The sequence below is a fragment of the Thamnophis sirtalis genome, unplaced genomic scaffold, assembly GCF_051295495.1.
Source record: "Thamnophis sirtalis isolate CommonGarterSnake01/CBP01778 unplaced genomic scaffold, rThaSir2_p1.2 scaffold_3, whole genome shotgun sequence".
Lineage (NCBI taxonomy): Eukaryota > Metazoa > Chordata > Lepidosauria > Squamata > Natricidae > Thamnophis > Thamnophis sirtalis.
Genome location: NW_028261383.1, coordinates 112578496 through 112596659, shown reverse-complemented (window position 1 = coordinate 112596659; position 18164 = coordinate 112578496). Strand labels below are relative to the sequence as shown.

Here is an 18164-nt window from a genome sequence, read left to right as displayed (position 1 = left end):
CTAGGTGACATCATCAGTATATTATATTATAAAGATCATAGTTGAAGCCATTTGAAATCAGAAGCCATATGCCAGGAATAGGAAAGCCCATGGGCAGCTTATGGTTTTGGCCCTACTTTGCACCCTCTCCTGAATACCTTCTGATGAGCTAATTGCAGTCCCCCACAGTAAATACTGAGTTGAAGGCACTCCTCAGTCCCCCAGCCAGCTACCTCCCAATAGCTGGCAGGTGCTGAATCTAAATACTGCTCACAATTAAGCAATATTTCTTTAGTCTGCATTACTGTAAACATGTCCTTTTCCAGTTCTTGTATTGTTATGGTCTTTTCCAGTCTCCTGATTGAAGAAGACTTCACCGAAAGCAGCAACCAAGCCAACTATGGTCAGGGATCATTACATATCTAATGGTCTTTTACAGCTCTATAATGCAACTCATGGATGGTTTTCATTGGCAGATTAAGAGTACATAAATCAGTTCAATTCCTGTTTGGAATGATGGATGCATAGTTACACTAAACTCTTTGATTTATCCCTTCCTTTACATCCTGCCTATACGCTCAGAAATAGTGACCATTCTGACTTATTTTTTAGCACTAAAGGGATCAACTGGGAGATGATTATCTTGGGAAAAATTGCTAATCCAACGAGAAAAATCTTTAAATAGGCAATACAGGATCTTAAGGTGTTAAGAGCGATATATGACAAACAAATGATGCATTTTGGTTTTTCTTTTGAATTTAATTTAAATATATTTATAATCATTCTCTATTGGTTTAATAACCTTTCCTTGTCACATTAACTTTAAGACGTCCCTGGACATCTGTGTTAAACCATGGTTCACTCATCCACAACAAGCCCCATAATTACAGGAAACCCCGTTAACTAGATGAACTTGCTACGTGAGCCACAACATACAAGTGGATAAGCGAGCCACAATTTGGCTTAGTCGAATATGAAAACGCAGCTTTGAAGCCTCGGATGGCCGCGATAAGAAACCCGAAGACAGATGGGCGGTTCGATCAAGCTCTCGGCAGGATCGCTTGGCAAAAGTTCACCGAGATCAGCAAGGGGCGCCACCCGCCAGACGCTGTCAAGACTCCCCGTGGGTGCCGGGACAGGCACAGGGAAAGGGAAGCCGGTTTCAGCCTTGCGCATGCGCGCGAGTCCTTCCTGCGAGGCAAAACAAGCGCAGGGCAAACCGGGGCCGGAGGAGGAAGGAGGAGGAGGAGGAGGAGGTTGGAGTTACGGTGGCCTGGTTGGTTCGCACCGCGGCTGCGCGTTGCGGTGTTTGTGCATTCTGGCTGCGCGGCGGCGGCTCCGGGGGAGGGGGGGGGAAGATGGCAGCGTCCTCGTTGGAGCAGAAGCTGTCCCGCTTGGAGGCCAAGCTGAAACAGGAGAACCGGGAAGCCCGCCGGCGCATCGACCTCAACCTGGAGATCAGTCCGGCCCGGGCTCGGCCTAGTAAGGGAGGGGAAGAGGGGCCCTGCTTGGCTATGGCAGGCCCAGCTTGGAAACTGAACGGGTTGCGGGGGGTGGGGTGGGGAAGGGAGATGCCGCCAAGAGGGTGCGGGAGGGACGGGACAGAAGGGAAAGAGCTGAAGCCCCAAGGCCTGTTTCCCTGAGCCTGGAAGGAAGGAAGGAAGGAAGGAAGCTGGGAAAAGGGAAGCCCAGGAACTGCGCCTCGAGTTGGGAAGGAAAATAAGGGAAAAGAGTGGAAGGGGAAGGAGGAGTTTGGTAGGAAGAGATGCGTAGGGTGAGTGGAAGCCCCTAAGGTGGGCATGTCCTGGATTAGGGGGGTCCTTGAAGCCCAATGTCAGAGTTGTTCACAGTTAACCCTAAATACGAGGTAAAGGTAAAGGACTGGCTGAAGGGGGTATCAGCATGGACACATCCACCAAGTTGTTTAGTGGGTGTTGCAAAGCCGTATTTGCAATACACGAGCTAAATGGGACACATTGGGGTGGTTTATGGTTATCTCACTGGAGAAGAGCCTAATGCTGGGAAAGATTGAGGGCAAAAGAAGGAGGGGATGACAAAGAATGAGATGGCTGCATGGAGTCACTGAAGCAGTAGGCCTGAGCTTAAATTGACTCCAGAGGATGGTAGAGGACAGGAAGGCATGGAGGAACGTGGTCCATGTGGTTGTGATGGGTTGGACATGACTTCGCAACTAACAACAACATGGTTGTCTAATTGGTTGTCTATAGTTGGCGAACACACGGATACAGGCTGCGTTCACAATCTGTAAAACATCAGTTGGGGCAAAGGGAGAACCTAGAGATGTGCAGATGAATGGATGATGATGATGGTGGTGGTGGTGGTGATGGATGGTGATGATGATTATTATTTAAAAAGGACTTTGAAAGAATCACACTAAGGCTGAACGGTCTTTTAATGTAGAGGAATGAAAGCACTGGACTGAGAATGCTTTCAAAGCTCAATTGTGTGCTTAAAAATATTTAGAGTGTCTCTGCAAGATTGGTGCCTGTGTATGTCTGAAAAGAGTGATATCCAAGTTCCAGGCTAAATATAGGATGTTTTGTATTACTTGCTTACAAGTAACAAGTCAGTTAAAGCCTTAGCTCTTATACTGCGTACTCACAAACCTTGGATATTGTTTTCCTCAAAATTTCATGTTGGTTTGGTTCTGAGTTGAAATGGTGATTCGTTGCATCACAGAAAATAGATGAGTTTATTAAGTAGGATAAACATTTTGATTGAATCCAGACAGTAATCAGATTAAGTATGATATTCAGGGCTTGTTCATTTAAGTTAAAACTGAAAGGTTGTTTCATATACATTCAGATTTATCTGTATTTTTATTCATTTCCAATGGCTGGACATTCTCCATTTCTTTTTGACATATTGTCCTTTCCTTGCCTAATTCTTTGTGGGCAATGCTGTTAAATATAGTATCCACACACCTGCTAATGATAGAACTGACTCAGAATATTAGAAGAATTATACACAATTACATGACTGCTCTACAGTATTTGCATTTGGCCAGCCAGCCCAGATGCCTACAGAAAGGCCTATAAACTCTAAATTGCTTTTCTACTTTTTCTCATGTTGCATTTAAACATGTCCATCATGTTCTGTTTCTGATTTGAAAAGCTTCAGATCTTATAAGATTGGTTACAAATCCCTAATATGTTTGAAGTGGGCCAAAATGGCTTAACAATGGCAAATTACACAGTGCCATGTTCAGTTTTGAGGCTCATTTGAGGTAAATCCACCTAAAACCTGTTCAGAGAGAACAGGAGAATTGAGTATACAGAGAAATGAGATGGAATTGAGTATCCTGAGAGCAGAAGTGGTGAAACTGATTCAGTAGGTAAACTAAAATCACAGATTTTTCTTCATTAGCCATACTAATTGAGGATCCTATGAGAAAGATGATGGTTGGACCAATCTTGTGTGGAAGGATACTATGTTCATACAGTTTGTTGTGCAAATAAAATCTATCTATATATATGACTGCCATATGAATGGCAGTTACATGAAATATATATCCATGGCTATCCCACATACCTAAGAAAATCCCATAGGAATCTTGGAATAGGAATTTTGCTTTTGGATATCAGTTTTAGTTACAGATTGACCGAATGCTTAGTTTATTCCTGTTTAGGTTTGCTTCTAACATTCTAGAATCTTGTATGGTTATCATTTGTGATAGCTTGTGTTGATAGGTGTCTTCAACAATGCCCTAATAATACTTCCAAAATTGGAACAGAGAAACAAATTATGGCTCCTCTTCTACTGTGAGTTTTATTATAATTGTATTGTAATATAATGTAACATAGCTAATGGTATTATGAATAGCTTGGTCTCCTACCAGGCTAAAAGATTAGGTGATCTTCTTCTTTGCCCATTGCTGCACTAATATTTAACATGTTTCCCTGGGATGGAGCTGCAAAATCATTCTCCTGATCAGCAGGGGCTCTGTGGGTTATTATTGGAATGATGGCAATTACAGTGCATTCAAAAAGTATTCAGACCCCCTTCGTTTTTGTCAGTTTTGTTATGCTACAGCCTGATTCTATACTTGTTGAATTTAATTTTGTTCCTCATTAATCTACACTCAATACCCAATAATGAAAACATAATTTTAGAAATGTTTATACATTTATTAAAAACAAATAAACAGATATATCACATTGGTATACGTAAGTATTCAGATCTTTGCAACAACACATGAAATTTAGTTTGGTGCCTCCCATTTCTCTTGATCATTGCTCACATGTTTCTATACCTTGATTGGAGTCAATATGTGGTAAATTGATTGGGCATGATTTGGAAAGGCACACATCTCTCTATAGAAAGCCTCACAGCTGACAATGCATATTTTAGCAGAGAGAAAGCCATGAGGTCAAAGGAACTGCCTGCAAAACTCAAGAGATAGGATTATTGCAAGGCACAGCTGTGGAGAAAGCTACAATAAAATTTTGGCTGCATTGAAGTTCCTAAGAGCACAATGGCATCCATAATTATCAAATGGATAAAGTTTGGCACAACCAAGACTCTTCCAAGAGCTGGTCGCCCAGTCAAACTGAGCAATTGAGAGAAGGGCCTTAGTAAGAGAGGTGACCAAGAACCCAGTGGTTATTTTGACTGAGCTCCAGCGCTCCTGTGTGGAGATGGGACAGAGTTCCAGAAGGACAGCCACCACTGCAGCCTTCCACTGATCTGGGCTTTATGGCAGAGTGGCTGGACTGTAGCCTCTCTCCTCAGTGCAAAACACATGAAAGTCTGCTTGGTGTTTGCAAAAAAACACGTGAAGGATTCTCAGACAGTGAGGAACAAGATTTCTCTGCTATGATGAACTAAGATTGAACTTTTTGGCCTCAATTCTAAACATCATGTCTGGAGGAAACCAGGCACCATTCATCACCTACCCAATACCATCCCAACAGTGAAGCATGATGGTGGTAGCATCATGCTATAGGAGTGTATTTCAGCAGCAGGGACTGGGATATTGGTCAGAGTTGAGAAAAAGCTGAATAGAACAAAGTACAGGGATATCCTCAATGAAAACCTGTTCCACAACACTCAGGACCTCAGAGTGAGCCAAATGTTCATTTTCCAACATGACAACGATCCTAAGCACACAGCCAAGATAACACAGGAGTGGATTAGAGACAACTCTGTGAATGTCCTAGAGTGGCCCAACCAGAGCCCTGACTTGAACCTTACTGAACATCTCTGGAGTGATCTGAAAATGGCTGTCCATTGACAGTTGCCATCCGACCTGGCTGAGCTTGAGAGGATTTGCAAGGACGACTGGCAGAAAATCTCCCAATCTAGGTGTGCAAATTTTTGTGTCATACCCAAAAAAGTCTTGAGGCTGTAATTGCTGTCAACAGTACTTCAACAGAGTACTGAGTGAAGGATCTGAATATTTATGCCAATGTGATATTTCAGTTTTTTTTTTCTCTCTAATAAATTTACAGACATTTCTAAAATTCTGTTTTCACTCAGTCATTATGGGATACTGAGTATAGATTAATGAGAAAAAAATGAATTTCAATAACTGTAGAATCAGGCTGTAGCATAACAAAATGGACAAAAGTAAAGGGGTTTGAATACTTTCTGAATGCATTGTGTACAAAAAAGGATGGGACAAACTTTTTGCTTAGGTTGGGCAGCTTAAGGACGGGTATAGGAGCAGGAAATATCTGGGAACAACTCACATTTCTACTTTTAAAGTCCAAAGTTCATATTTCCAAAATGATTGAAAATGGAGCTACTGAGATTCAAGGACAAAATTTAGGTTATTTATTTAAGGCCAGCAGCTCAGATATTTCGAAAAATAACATAGAAAAGTCAAGTTTCTGAACAAAATTCTAGTGGCCCAGCCTCTAGGTGCGGAAGATTACATGTGGATTGTCCAGCCTTAGTTAATTCACTGAAAACCTAGAGAAGGAAGAATCCTTGTAGAATATAAGCAATAATAGGTGCACCTAGGTTTTCTCAAATAAAATAAGACAAGAAGTATCTTAATTATAAGTTTGTTTATTAGATTTATAGTTTGAATTATTTCCATAGGGTTGCATTTACTTACACAGGGATTTTATTTCGTTTTACCCCCACAAACCTGTGAAGGAATTATTTATGAGAGAATGATTGGCTGAAAGTCACCCAAGGAATTTTTACTATTAAAATTGGTCAGGAACCTGGGTTTCCTTAGCCCTACTCCATTATCTTTTGAAGTGAGAACAGACTTTATTGACAAATAATATTTATGAGGTGTTTTATATTGAGGATACTAACTGTGTATGCATTTCTGCCACATCATTTTATGGTATCGTATGGCATCTACTTCACATGCTTTGAAGCACATTTTCAATTTCAGTCTGAAGTAATTCATTTCCCTAATAACTACAGATAGTTACAGAAATATGAACATCCTAGTTTGAAATTTCTTTGGAGTAATGGTTCTCAGTATGTAGAATAAACTGGATTCGTTGGGAATTTTCTTTCTTCTGGTTTTAGTTCTGTCAGACTTGTTTGTTTAGATCTGCAAAAGCAAAATGAAGCCATTATTTACTTGATGATTTTCCATATTCTTTAGTTTTCAGTAGAGAATGTTGCATTCCGAATTTTGTTTATTATTTGTTGTCAGTCACGCACTGTATTTGTAAATGTGGATGATACTGCTACTCCTTTTAAAACCTGGTAATAAATTGCTTGTATTGTGTTTTCCTGAAAAAAACTGTTTCCCCGAAAATAAGACGGTCTTATTTTCTTTTGACCCCCGAAATAAGTGCTTGACATTATTTTTGGGGAGGCTCATTATTATTCTTATTTTTGAGGAGGTGCAGGAGCCGGCGAGTGTGGTCACCTCATGGCTGCTGCTGTGTTGCAATATTTTCGGGGAGGGCTTATTTTCGGGGGAGGGCTTATTTGTGTGCATGCGCCCCAAAGCCCGATTGGGCTTATTATCTGGGATGGTCTTATTTTTGGTGAAACAGGGTATTACCTACCCCCAAAATAAGCACCAGCCTGTTTTATATGCACGTGCCTAATATAAGCCCTCCGGCAAAAGTAAATTGGATGTGTCCAGCATAGGAGGCAGCCAGTGCATGTGGGCCAACGCTGTCTGACAGCAGCCACAGCCCGCGCAGCACAGGTGAGTTGAGTACCTGTGCAAGCAGCAGGCAGAGGTGTGGGGGGGGGAAGCAGGCAATTGGAACGCACTGCACGGGCAGCAGGAAAGCCAAGAGGTGGTGGACAGGAGCAGTGGCTGGCTGGGGAGGCTCGTCTTTGCATGGTGATAGCAGCTGCAGACCGAGACAGGTTGGGGGGAGGCAGGTGATCCAGATGCGCTGTGGGAAAGCTAAATGGCAGTGGGCTGGAGCATCAGGCAGCCATGGGAGGCTCATCTTCAAGCAGCAACACTGGCAGCAGGCAGATACAGAGATGCGGGTGGGAGGCAGGCCATCTAGCCACTCAGGCCTTGGGAAAGCCAAGTGGCAGTGGGCCGGAGCAGCGGCCAGCCATGGGAGGATCATTTTGCACAGTGATACTGGTAGCAGGCAAAGGCATGGGAGGGAGGCAGGCGATCTGGACACATAGGCCATGGGAAAGCTGAGCGGTGGTGGGATGGAGTGACAGGCAGCTGCAGGAGGCTCATCTTCGTGTCTCTTAGTTTGCCTGGAGCCCACATTGTGCACCAGGAGTGCTTGCCTTCTGCTCTACGCCTTCCAATTTTTGCGCCGACTAAGGAACTGGCAGGCTGCTGCTGCTGCTGATACCAGAAGTCCCTGTGCACTTGCCAGCTCTTGTGGGGGCGCTGGGGGGCGGGGGCTCCCATCCGGGCTGATCACCCTGAAATCATGTTTCCTCAAAAATAAACCCGAATGATTTCGAATATACAGATCTATAAGAGAATGATTAAAGAAACTTTTGAACCAGCAATGTGAGAGGCTTATCACTAATTACAGGAAGCATTTAATTGAATCCAAGGAAGTGATTACTTTTTCATTGTTTGATTCATGATTTGTGAAATTTATGAAACAAAAACAAAATGTTAGTGTTATTTGTAGCTCACTCCATCCTCCTTTACATAGCAGTAGGACCATAAGAAGCCCAGGTAATATTTTGAAGAAAAGAGGTGCAAAAATCCAGAAGGGGATAAGTATTTTTTTCATATCCTAGTGAAGTGGTAGAACATGTTGTTGATGAAGTTCTAATAAATAGGTTCTGCCTGGGAAGGAAATAAGACCATTAAAGGAATGTTACTGCGTAGGGAGCCGAAATCCACAGAGCTTAATGGAACAGTACTCATAAATACCATGAAGAAATTGATCCTGCACGTGTTTGATTAAATTGTAGGGCAGATTCTTCACTTGTTTGATACATCTCATTTTCATCTTTCTGTCCCCTTTGTTGATTTCTCCCTACCTGAATTTCTTGAATTCCTTGTCCTGAAATTGATTTGAACATGAATTATTTTCATTTTGATGATTTGACTGTTTCTGTTGTGATTTATCGTGTTTTTTTCTTCCTTTTCCCAATCCAGTTATTGTGATCACTCTAAGCCCTGCTCCCGCTCCATCCCAACGTGCAGGTACCAGAACTTTTTATCATCGCAGCTTGGATTTCTTGCATCATTTATCTAATGCTTCTTTCAACTGCATAGAATTGCCACTTTTCTGCTTCCGTTCCAAATGTGTGTCTGATCCTGCTTCTTTCCCACTGTGGTATTTTTCCTTTACTACCTTTTATCTAGCCCTAACATCATCCTGACTGGCTAGACAAAGTGATGCATCAAGCCATGCATGAAAACGTGTTTGATTGTCCACAGCTGCATTTAGTTGCTTAGCACCTTCCTTTACTGATTATGTCAAAGCAATTTATGAAAACAGGTAATATTTAAATTATGTGCATTTTGGATCATGTCTTACCAACCTTCTTTCTTAATCCTTGCCAAATGTCTCTGATGGAAAACAGCAGAAATACAGATACAGTGTATGTTAATATTTGGGGTAGAAAAAGCCACTACCTATAGGAAAACTAAGTAAGACTTTTCTAGTGTAAGTGCAATTGTCTCAAAGGGAGAACATAGTAGCAAACTGCCATTGCTGCTGAGTTTGCTTAAGGGCAGAAAATCAAGATTGTATTTTTAATTAACCACAACTCTAGCCAAGATTTAAAATCGGAGCAGAGTACGCCAACCTTGGAACTTGGCAGAATATAAATTGCTTTAAGATTTCTAGGACAAGTTGAAGAAATCTGAGCTGAACGGTAGGCAGCATCTATAGCAATATATGAATGAGTTGTGCTTTTGGTATTGCCATTTGCATTATCTTTGAAGGACTGTCTTTCTCACAACCTGTGGCAACAACTACAACTAGTTTCCCAGATTGATTCCTGTCCAAATATTCCTTGATCCCCAACATTTTGCTCTGAGAGACCCAAGAATTTTGAGAACACTCTTTGGACTTGCCTTCCCCAGTCCAATGCTTTCCAGGTGGTTCTGAATTCAAGTGTCAGGTTAAGAATTATGAAATTTGCAGTCTAATACATCTGGATAAAGATAGAAGTTGGGATGGGAGGTTTTAAGTGGAAATGATCCTCGCTTAACAAAAACAACACCTCTAGAAATCAGGCATGCATGTAATGCTACCTGCACAAACAATATTTCAGAATTTCAAAAGATGAAACTATTTTATTGGCAAAGAACTTTTTAAAAGAGTTAATGAAACTGAAGATTTCATGCCGTACTTACATAACTACAGCAGAAATTAGTAGTTGTCCTGAAGCAGAAATTAAATTCCAGTTTTTATTCATAGGCTTTCTGTGGTTTTGTATGTTGGTAGAATGTTCTACACCAGGGGTGCCAAACTCGTGGCCTGTGGGCCACATGTGTCACACTGTTCATGCCCACCTCCAGTTTAGCGAAGGGAAAGACGCAATATGTCACTTGACGACATTGTGATGCTGCAAATTTGACACCCCTGTTCTACCAAAGAACTACCCTTATTTGTTTTGTTTTCAGATTGGCACTGTACTTTTAACAATGTTACAGTTGTGGTACCTTTTATTGAAAGTCCTGAGTTTACTTGTTCCTGCATTCTCTTATGTCTAAAGGACATACTTTGGGAAATTACATTGTAAATGTTCAGCTATTCATCTTGATTCAACTAGTCTTGCCAAATATTCTCTTTGGTGTATGTAAAAGAACTTCTTCATTGTCTCCCTTGAGTTACTGTAGCTATGAATTGTGACTTAATTACTGTAGTTTTTCCTACCTGAAATGTAGCAGTCTTGCAGTGCTGAAAATACAGAAAGACTAGCATGTTTTGTCTTGGGGAAGCTTGCTTACTAATGCTTGGAAGCCCATCAGGCTGGGAATGTGTTTAAACAGATTATCATCCAGGCCGTCTCAATCTTTCTTTTCAGAAGCTCTTACCTATGCCTTTTCTTTTTTGCTTTGCCAGCTGCTCTTTGCAGATATAATCCAGCAAATTTTTAAAACTCTTTGAATTGTAAAATAGATAATATATTAACTATTTTTCTGTAGGAGTATATTTTTTAAAAAGTATTAATGCAGAATAAGAGAAAAAAGGTAATATTTCTTAAACACAATACAAAGCTAGCCTTACATATTGATGTCATGGTGTACAATTAAATTTTTAACATTTAAATAATATTATGTAACAGTAGGAAAAAATGGAATAATAAACATATAAATTAGTTTGCATAGTTCAAATTTCTTTGTTCAGATTAGTTTCCAAACAGGATTCCTGGTTGTAAAATTCTTTCCCAAATGTAAAAAGAGAAGTTCTAGAGTTCTCTACACCATTGAAAGAGAATGAGTGGCCTTCAAACTTCGTAATTTCAACTTTGTTTCATTACAAAAAAAAATGTCATGCTCATTTCTTTTATCATCCTTTTTATTTCAAAGCCATTAATATATATGTGAGTGTGAAATGCATCTTTTAATCACCCCATCTCCAACAATTAGTTGAATCCAAATTCTTCCTACCTGTACAAGTTCATGTCCATAAAGGATGGTTTTGTTGAATTGTATTTTTAAAGCCGTAGAAATGTGATATGAATGTATGTTCATGAACCAAACACTTTTGACCCTTTGACCCCCTCTCTACATATATAAGTTTACATGTGCACTTGATTGGCTTAGAAACATTGTGGTTATCTAAAATAGATGTACTCAGGCGATTAAGTTCTGCCTAAGCCTAATTGTACTAGTTGAGCAGCTTATAGCAAGGTAGGTTCTTCTAACTTGAAGCTTCACCCCAGGTCAGGTAAAACCCAAATTCATTGTTAGTTTCAGGTTTTGAACTCCTTTTATTTTAATCATTTATTATTTTATTTATTGAAATACTTGATTTCCAATTTTTCCTAAATATGGGTGGGTGGAGAGACTTCATTAAAAAATACAACAACTTGTTATTGCAGAAAAATGTTGAAAATGTAATGGCCTGTTCTACACCACCACCACCCCAAAGTAAAGGCAAAGAGTATCTTGTCAGTGAATTAATTTGCAAGCATATTGGTAGGGAAGGAAATCTTGCTTATACCACTAGGTGGAACTGGCAGAATCACATTCATTTTATCTCAAGTATATTGCTAATCATTATCTTTACATTTGAACCTGGACTATCATATATAGGAAATCATACTTGAAATAGCATAGTTCTAAAAATTAGCCTTTCCTAATAGAGGATTGAATGGAGCAAACTGTATTTCCTATTTATAAAGATATTAGGTTTTTGAGGCTTGATTGGATTACTTCTGCTTTGGATAAATACATTGTAATGAAACAGGTACAAGAAAACATTTCTTTGGATCCTTTTATTATATTATTCTATGCCTACTTTTATAGAAATTCATTTGGGGCAAATTTGGCCAACTATGAAAAGTTAAACAGGATTACACCTAGTTAGCACTCAGATGGAAGATAATTGAGAAATGGTAGTAGGCTGCTGCACTTTATTGTCGAGAAAACTATATTGTGAGAAATGTGTAGTCTCACCAAGAGCTGAGTTTCATTCAAAGAAGGTTTTAAGTTTATTTATGCAGAATATTGTTACCTGAATACCAAAGGAATCAATAAGTTCAATGATGAATAGCAATTTTTTGTGGATTAAAAATGTGCATTTTCTCTATTGCTGATACACATCAGTTGATGTCAGACATTTTTTTCAGTAGTCATTTTTTTAAAATACTGGTTCTTAAAAGTCTAAAATAAGATCTTCGTCCAAGCTGTTCTGGTGGTACCGCCAATATTCTGATGGTATTGCCAATGCTGTAAATTAGTAATGGAATAAAGATAGTTCTTAACTTATGACCATAATTCGAATTGGTAAGTTCATTGTTAAAACAGTGTGGTTGGTAAGTGAAGTATCATGTGACTGCATCAAATTTTACGATCTTTTTTTGCCATGGTTGTTAAGCAAATCATCATGCTTGTTAATTGAGATACCACCTACAGTTGCAACAGTTTGTGACCTTCTCTACTGGCTTCTCCAGTGACTTTGCTTGTTGGAAGCCGGTGATCACCTGATTACGGGACATTGCAACTGCTGTAAATGCAACCTGGTTACCAGCCACACCTGTATTAGGATCAAGTGACCATGGAGATGCTGTGATGATCATAAATGTGAGGACTGATTATAAGTCATTTTTTCAGTGCTGTTGTAACTTCAAACAGTTGTTAAATGAATGGATGTAAGTTAAGGATTACCTGTATGGATTTTAGTTATCTGCAGACAAATATAACATTTTGATATAGAGTTATTGTTCTTTGAACTACAAAATGATATATTAAAATATTAATAGTCATACATCTTTTTATCTGTGACTACTTTCATTTATTTTATCAAATAGCAATTGCTGATTGTTAATTGCATTCGATACATGCATTCCAAAAAAGAATAGGGCAGGAAAACTGTGGTATTAGCGTAAAGGAAGGAAGGCTACTTTTGCTTAGCAAAATTGCTTTTTAGAAATGTAAAGAGGCATAAATAGAAGGTTTGTTAGACCTCTGTAATGTTCTTCAGAAAGATCGTATGTGTAGTCTAGTCCTAGACTTGTGGCCACAGTTGAGACAGAACTTCTGTTGCTAAGTGATGTGTTCATTTAAGTGACTTGTTCTGATTTTAGGAGATTTTTGCCGTGGTGGTTAAGTGAATTGGCATGGTTGCTAAGTGAATTATGTGGTGGTTAAGCAAATCTGGCTTCCCCCATTGACTTTGCTTGTTGGAAATCCCTGGGAAGGTAAAAAAAATGACAATCATGTGACCCCATGACACTGCAGTTGTTTTAAGCACTTACTGGTTGGCAAGTACCCAAACTTTGATCATGTGACTATGGGATGTTGTGACAGTTGTAAGTGTAAGGATTAGTCATAAATAACTTTTTTCAGTGTTTTGTAAATTTGAACAGTTGTTAAATAAATGGTTGTAAGTCAAGGACTACCTGTACACATTTTTGTTATCTGCAGTAAGTAGTTTGTTCCCATCTTTTAGAAGAACAGACAGAATTCGCATTTAGGGAAGACAGCAGGAAAAGTACGGTGTTTTAGGAATTTGGGGATAAAAGTGAAGAAACAAGATGTAGTAGAGGTACAAACGTTTATAAAGTTGTTTTGTTTTGTAATTTTGGCTGTTAACAGTTTCATTATCATTCAAATACGGGGCTACTTTTCATATTGCACCTTTATTCAGATGCTATTTGATTTTTGCTTAGAGAGACATTTAGATCATGACACTGACTAATTCTATAATTTTAAATAATCTATAACAGAGTCATAAGCTGTTTCCAAAATTATATTTGAAAAATATATTATAATATTTATCTAATTCAGCTCATATAAATCCATACAAAAGTAATTGCAGAGTAAATTCCAAGTTCAACATCCTTCTAAGATACTGGATGTTTTCCATTTCTGGTTTTTTGTATAGTGATGTCTTAAAATTTGTCAAGTTTTATCAAGATTTTCAATAATAAAATGGCATTAGAAAGTGTGCCACCTGAAAGCATGCCCTGGGTCACAGGAGCAAATTCAGTGCAGTCATGAGTTATTGACCAATTTGCTTGAGGAATTCAACATTATACACTTCAGAGCATATTTTTCATGGAAGGGCCCGGCTTTTCTTGTTTTCTACTAGTAACCTATTTTCCCTGTAATACTCAGTGAACAATAAAATGTTTTATCTTTGCAGAAACCAACAAGGAAATGGAAAGTATACAACAATAATTAATTTATATTGTCCTGATTTTCAGAATTTCTTCATTTTTATCACTACATTTATAGTTCACTGTTCCTACAAAGGATAACAGCTGGTCCTTATAAAAATTCTCCCATCACAGTGTCCTTGAAATGCAAATGTTGAGGGAAGTAACAGATCACAATTTTGGCTAGAGGTGAGAATAAAATTAACCCTATGCTTAATATTTCCTGAAGCCTTATATTTATTTTAAATAAATATTGATGGTAGGATAATGAACTATGCAACAAACTGGCAAGAGGAAGAGGAATTTCTCCATAGTGAGGGGGGAGGAGTATCCAGGATGGGTTTGACCTTATCCTCTCGTGATTGGTTTGAGTCAGATAAGCTCTTTGGGCTCCGCCCCCTGGAGGTGAGCCTGCCCAGTTTTCTGACTCAAAACGATCGTGAGATGTTGCTCATTCGAGAGCTCCAGGAATTTACTAGGATCTAAAGGAAAATTCATTTGGACCCGTCGAGTTTTGCCTCCCTGCTTCACTCCTCCTGCAGGATTGGGTCTGCCACTAGCCCCCTGGGGCGGCAGGCTGCCCTGGACACTGAGGACATCCGAAGACTCTCAGTGAGGAGCTTGGCCAGGCAGCAGAAGGAAGGGCAAAAGCCTCTAGCAGGTAGCCCTAACCAGGAGGACGGGCAAAAGCCTCTAGCAGGCAGCCCCAACAGCTGAGGCTTGTAAGAGCTGGAGATTTGACTCACCCCAATCAAGGGAAAGGTTGCACCTCTCCAGACCTCCAGTAATTTTCAAAGGATTAAAGAAAATAAACTTGGACCCGGCGAACCCTGCCTCCCTTCATCGCAGCCTCCTCCTGCAACGACCGGATTGCCACAAGCCCTCTGGGGCGGCACGCTGCCCTGGCCATTGAGTGAGGTGGAGTCACTCTGTGAGGACCGTTGCCGGGCAAGCAGGAGAACCGGGCACACATGCCTCCTAGAGGCAGCCCTTGATGAGAGGCTTCTCAGGAGCAGAAGCGCTCCTCCGCTCCCCTCAGCCACGAGGTTTTTTTTTTAAAAAAAGGAAAACCTGTGCTGGCAGCTATCACCAGTGGACAAGGTGAGAGCCGGAAAGGCTCTAAAACAGCTGCGGGAGATGAGCGGCAACCGCATGGCAAGCTTGAAAAGGCAAAAGCCATTCCCATGTGCTCCAGCAAAGAGGAGCCTTTTGAATTTGGAGCCGGGGGCCATCTTGAAGCCACGTGGCCAAGATGGCGGCCCCCAGCAGCTCAGGAGGCCGGCAGGACAACAACCACCACTTGAGGAGACCTACAAAGGTGAGAGCCGATCGCAGAGGCATTAGCCAAGAGCGAGGGAGGCAGCAAAGGGCAAAAAGGAGTTAAAGAGGCAGGTGGTGGATCAACCCCCCCCCCCCCCCAAGCCGGAAGAACCAACCCCCCCCCCTACCTTTCTGGCTGCCAAGTAACAGGAGAAGGCTTCCTCCATAAGAACATTCTCCTTTAATTAGGAGGCTGATCGACATCCCTAGCAAGCTGGGTTTGTCACGGCTATTTCTTGATTCCCCCTTAAGAAAACTCCCCTTTAATTAGGAGACAGAGGGGGGGGGGGCGAGAGGCTGACCGGCATCCAGCAAGCTCTGTTTGTCATGGCTATTTCTTGATTCCCCCTTAAGAAAACTCTCCTTTAATTAGGAGACAGAGGGGGGGGGGCGAGAGGCTGACCGGCATCCAGCAAGCTCTGTTTGTCATGGCTATTTCTTGATTCCCCCTTAAGGAAACTCTCCTTTAATTAGGAGACAGAGGGGGGGGGGCGAGAGGCTGACCGGCATCCAGCAAGCTCTGTTTGTCATGGCTATTTCTTGATTCCCCCTTAAGAAAACTCTCCCTTAATTAGGAGACAGAACGGGAGAGGCGAGAGGCTTACTGGCCCCAGTAGCAAAAACTGTGTTTTGTTTTGTTAATCCCAAGCCGGCAGCCCGCTGCAGCCTGGAAAAACGCAGGGGGGGGGGGGAGAATATTCAGCCCAGCTGCTAAAGTGCAGCTCCCAATGGAGCCCCCAATCAGGTTACTGAAGACCTTCCAAGGGTGGGGGTGACTAGGCAAACGGCTAATGCAATACAATACAATACTATGCAATACAATAGCAGAATGGGAAGGAACCTGCAGGCTTTCTAGCTCAATCCCCTGCCCAGGCAGGATATCCTATACCATCTCAGACAAATGGCTTCCTATGGTTGATTAGGCTGACTCTGTAAACCACCTAGAGAGGGCTGAAAGCCCTATGAAGCGGTATATAAATCTAACTGCTATTGCTATTGTCATTGCCACCCAACAGCCTCTTAAAAACTGTTGGGGCTCTCACAATGTCTGGAGGCAGGCTGTTCCACTGATTAATTGTTCTAACTGTCATGAAATTTCTCCTCAGCTCTAGGTTGCTTCTCTCCTTGTTTAGTTTCCACCCATTGCTTCTTGTTCTGCACTCAAGTGCCTTAGAGGATAGTCAGGCAGCCTCCTCTCTGTGGCAACCCCAGAGATATTGGAACACTGCTATCACGTCTCCCCTAGTCCTTCCTTCCAGTAGACTAGACCTACCCAGTTCCTGCAACCGTTCTTCATAGGCTTTAGTCTCCAGTACCCTGATCCCCTGTTGCCTTCTCTGCACTCTCCTTAAGAGTCTCCACATCTCTTCTACATCATGGGGACCAAACTGAGTGCAGAATTCCAAGTGTGGCCTCCCAAGACCTTAAAAAGTGGGATTAACACTTCACGGGAGATTGATTCTAGTCCTCTGTTTATGAAGCCAAAAACTGTGTTGCTCTCCTGGCAGCGGTTGCACACTGCTGACCCACATTAAAGGGGTTGTCCACTAGGACTCCCAAGATCCCTTTCACAGTTACTACTGTGGAGCAAGGTATCCTGTACCTGTGCACTTCACCTTCATTGCCTAAAGGTAGAACATTACTTCCTTGAATCCCATTTTCCTAGGTAGTGCCCAATGTTCAAGGGTACCAAGATCCTTCTGTAGCTTTAGCCTGTATTCTGAAGTGTTGGCTATTCCGGCCAGCCGGGGGTTCATCTGCTAACCTGATGACCCCCCCCCCCCCTCATCAGCCGTTAACAAACAAAGAGCTAACAGTCATTCCGGCTCCTTCTTATGACCGCTTGAGATAACAGCAGTTCTTAAAGGAACAGTACTACTATCATGGCATATATTTTGCTATCCCAAATGTTAGCTTACACACCTAACACCCTCATTCAAATCACTGATGAAGATGTTGAAGAGTACTGGGCTCAACACTGGACCTTGGGAGACTCCCTGCACTCTTCCCTCCATGAAGAGGCAGTTCCACTGAGGAGTACAGGTGGGTACACCAGTTACCAAGGCACCTGGGGTGACTAGGTCTAACCCACATTCTTCTACTTACCTAATAGTAGGTTATGGTCTACCTTATCAGGACTTGCTGAAGTCCAAGTTAACTATATCAATGGCATTCCTATGGTCCACTAGGGTTGCCACCGTAATCTAATATGGCCAGTCTGGTATGATGTGTTTTTGACAAACCCATGTGGGCCTTGGGCTCTCGAGACGGTTTTTTCTTCCTTTCTGAAGGGGGGGGGAAATCACATCAGCAATTCTATAGTGGTTCTCCAGCACTCCAGGATCTCTGATAGATATAGTTTCAGTTGTTTGGAGAATTTGTCCGCCAGCTCCTTCAGACCCCTGGGTGTAACCCACCCGGTCCTGGGAATTGGACCTTGCCTAAGATAGACAGGCTGCCATTCTTCCCTATCTCATCTTGGGTTCCTAATCTGAATTTGGGATGCTGTTTTTGATAGGTTGGATTGTTTATCCCTTCGGGTAAAGACAGATGCCAAGCACGAGTTAAATAGTTCGGCTTACCCCTGCTGCTTGTCACCTTCGGGCCCCTTCTCCCAGCAAGGGACCAATCGTTTCCTT

The 18164-nt window shown here is 41.5% G+C and overlaps 1 protein-coding gene across 2 annotated transcripts in view; it reads left to right on the top strand.

Moving 5' to 3' along the window:
* The first annotated feature begins 1316 nt into the window (after window positions 1–1316).
* MAP2K7 (mitogen-activated protein kinase kinase 7) overlaps window positions 1317–18164 on the top strand; it is a 54038-nt gene continuing 37190 nt past the window's right edge. The window contains exons 1-2 of one of the 2 annotated variants that reach the window (XM_014065175.2): window positions 1317–1461; window positions 8522–8569. In XM_014065175.2, coding sequence (XP_013920650.1) covers window positions 1338–1461; window positions 8522–8569 — 172 coding nt within the window. In that variant the 5' untranslated portion in view covers window positions 1317–1337. The remainder of the gene's footprint in view (window positions 1462–8521; window positions 8570–18164) is intronic. The other variant, XM_014065176.2, reaches the window with a different exon arrangement.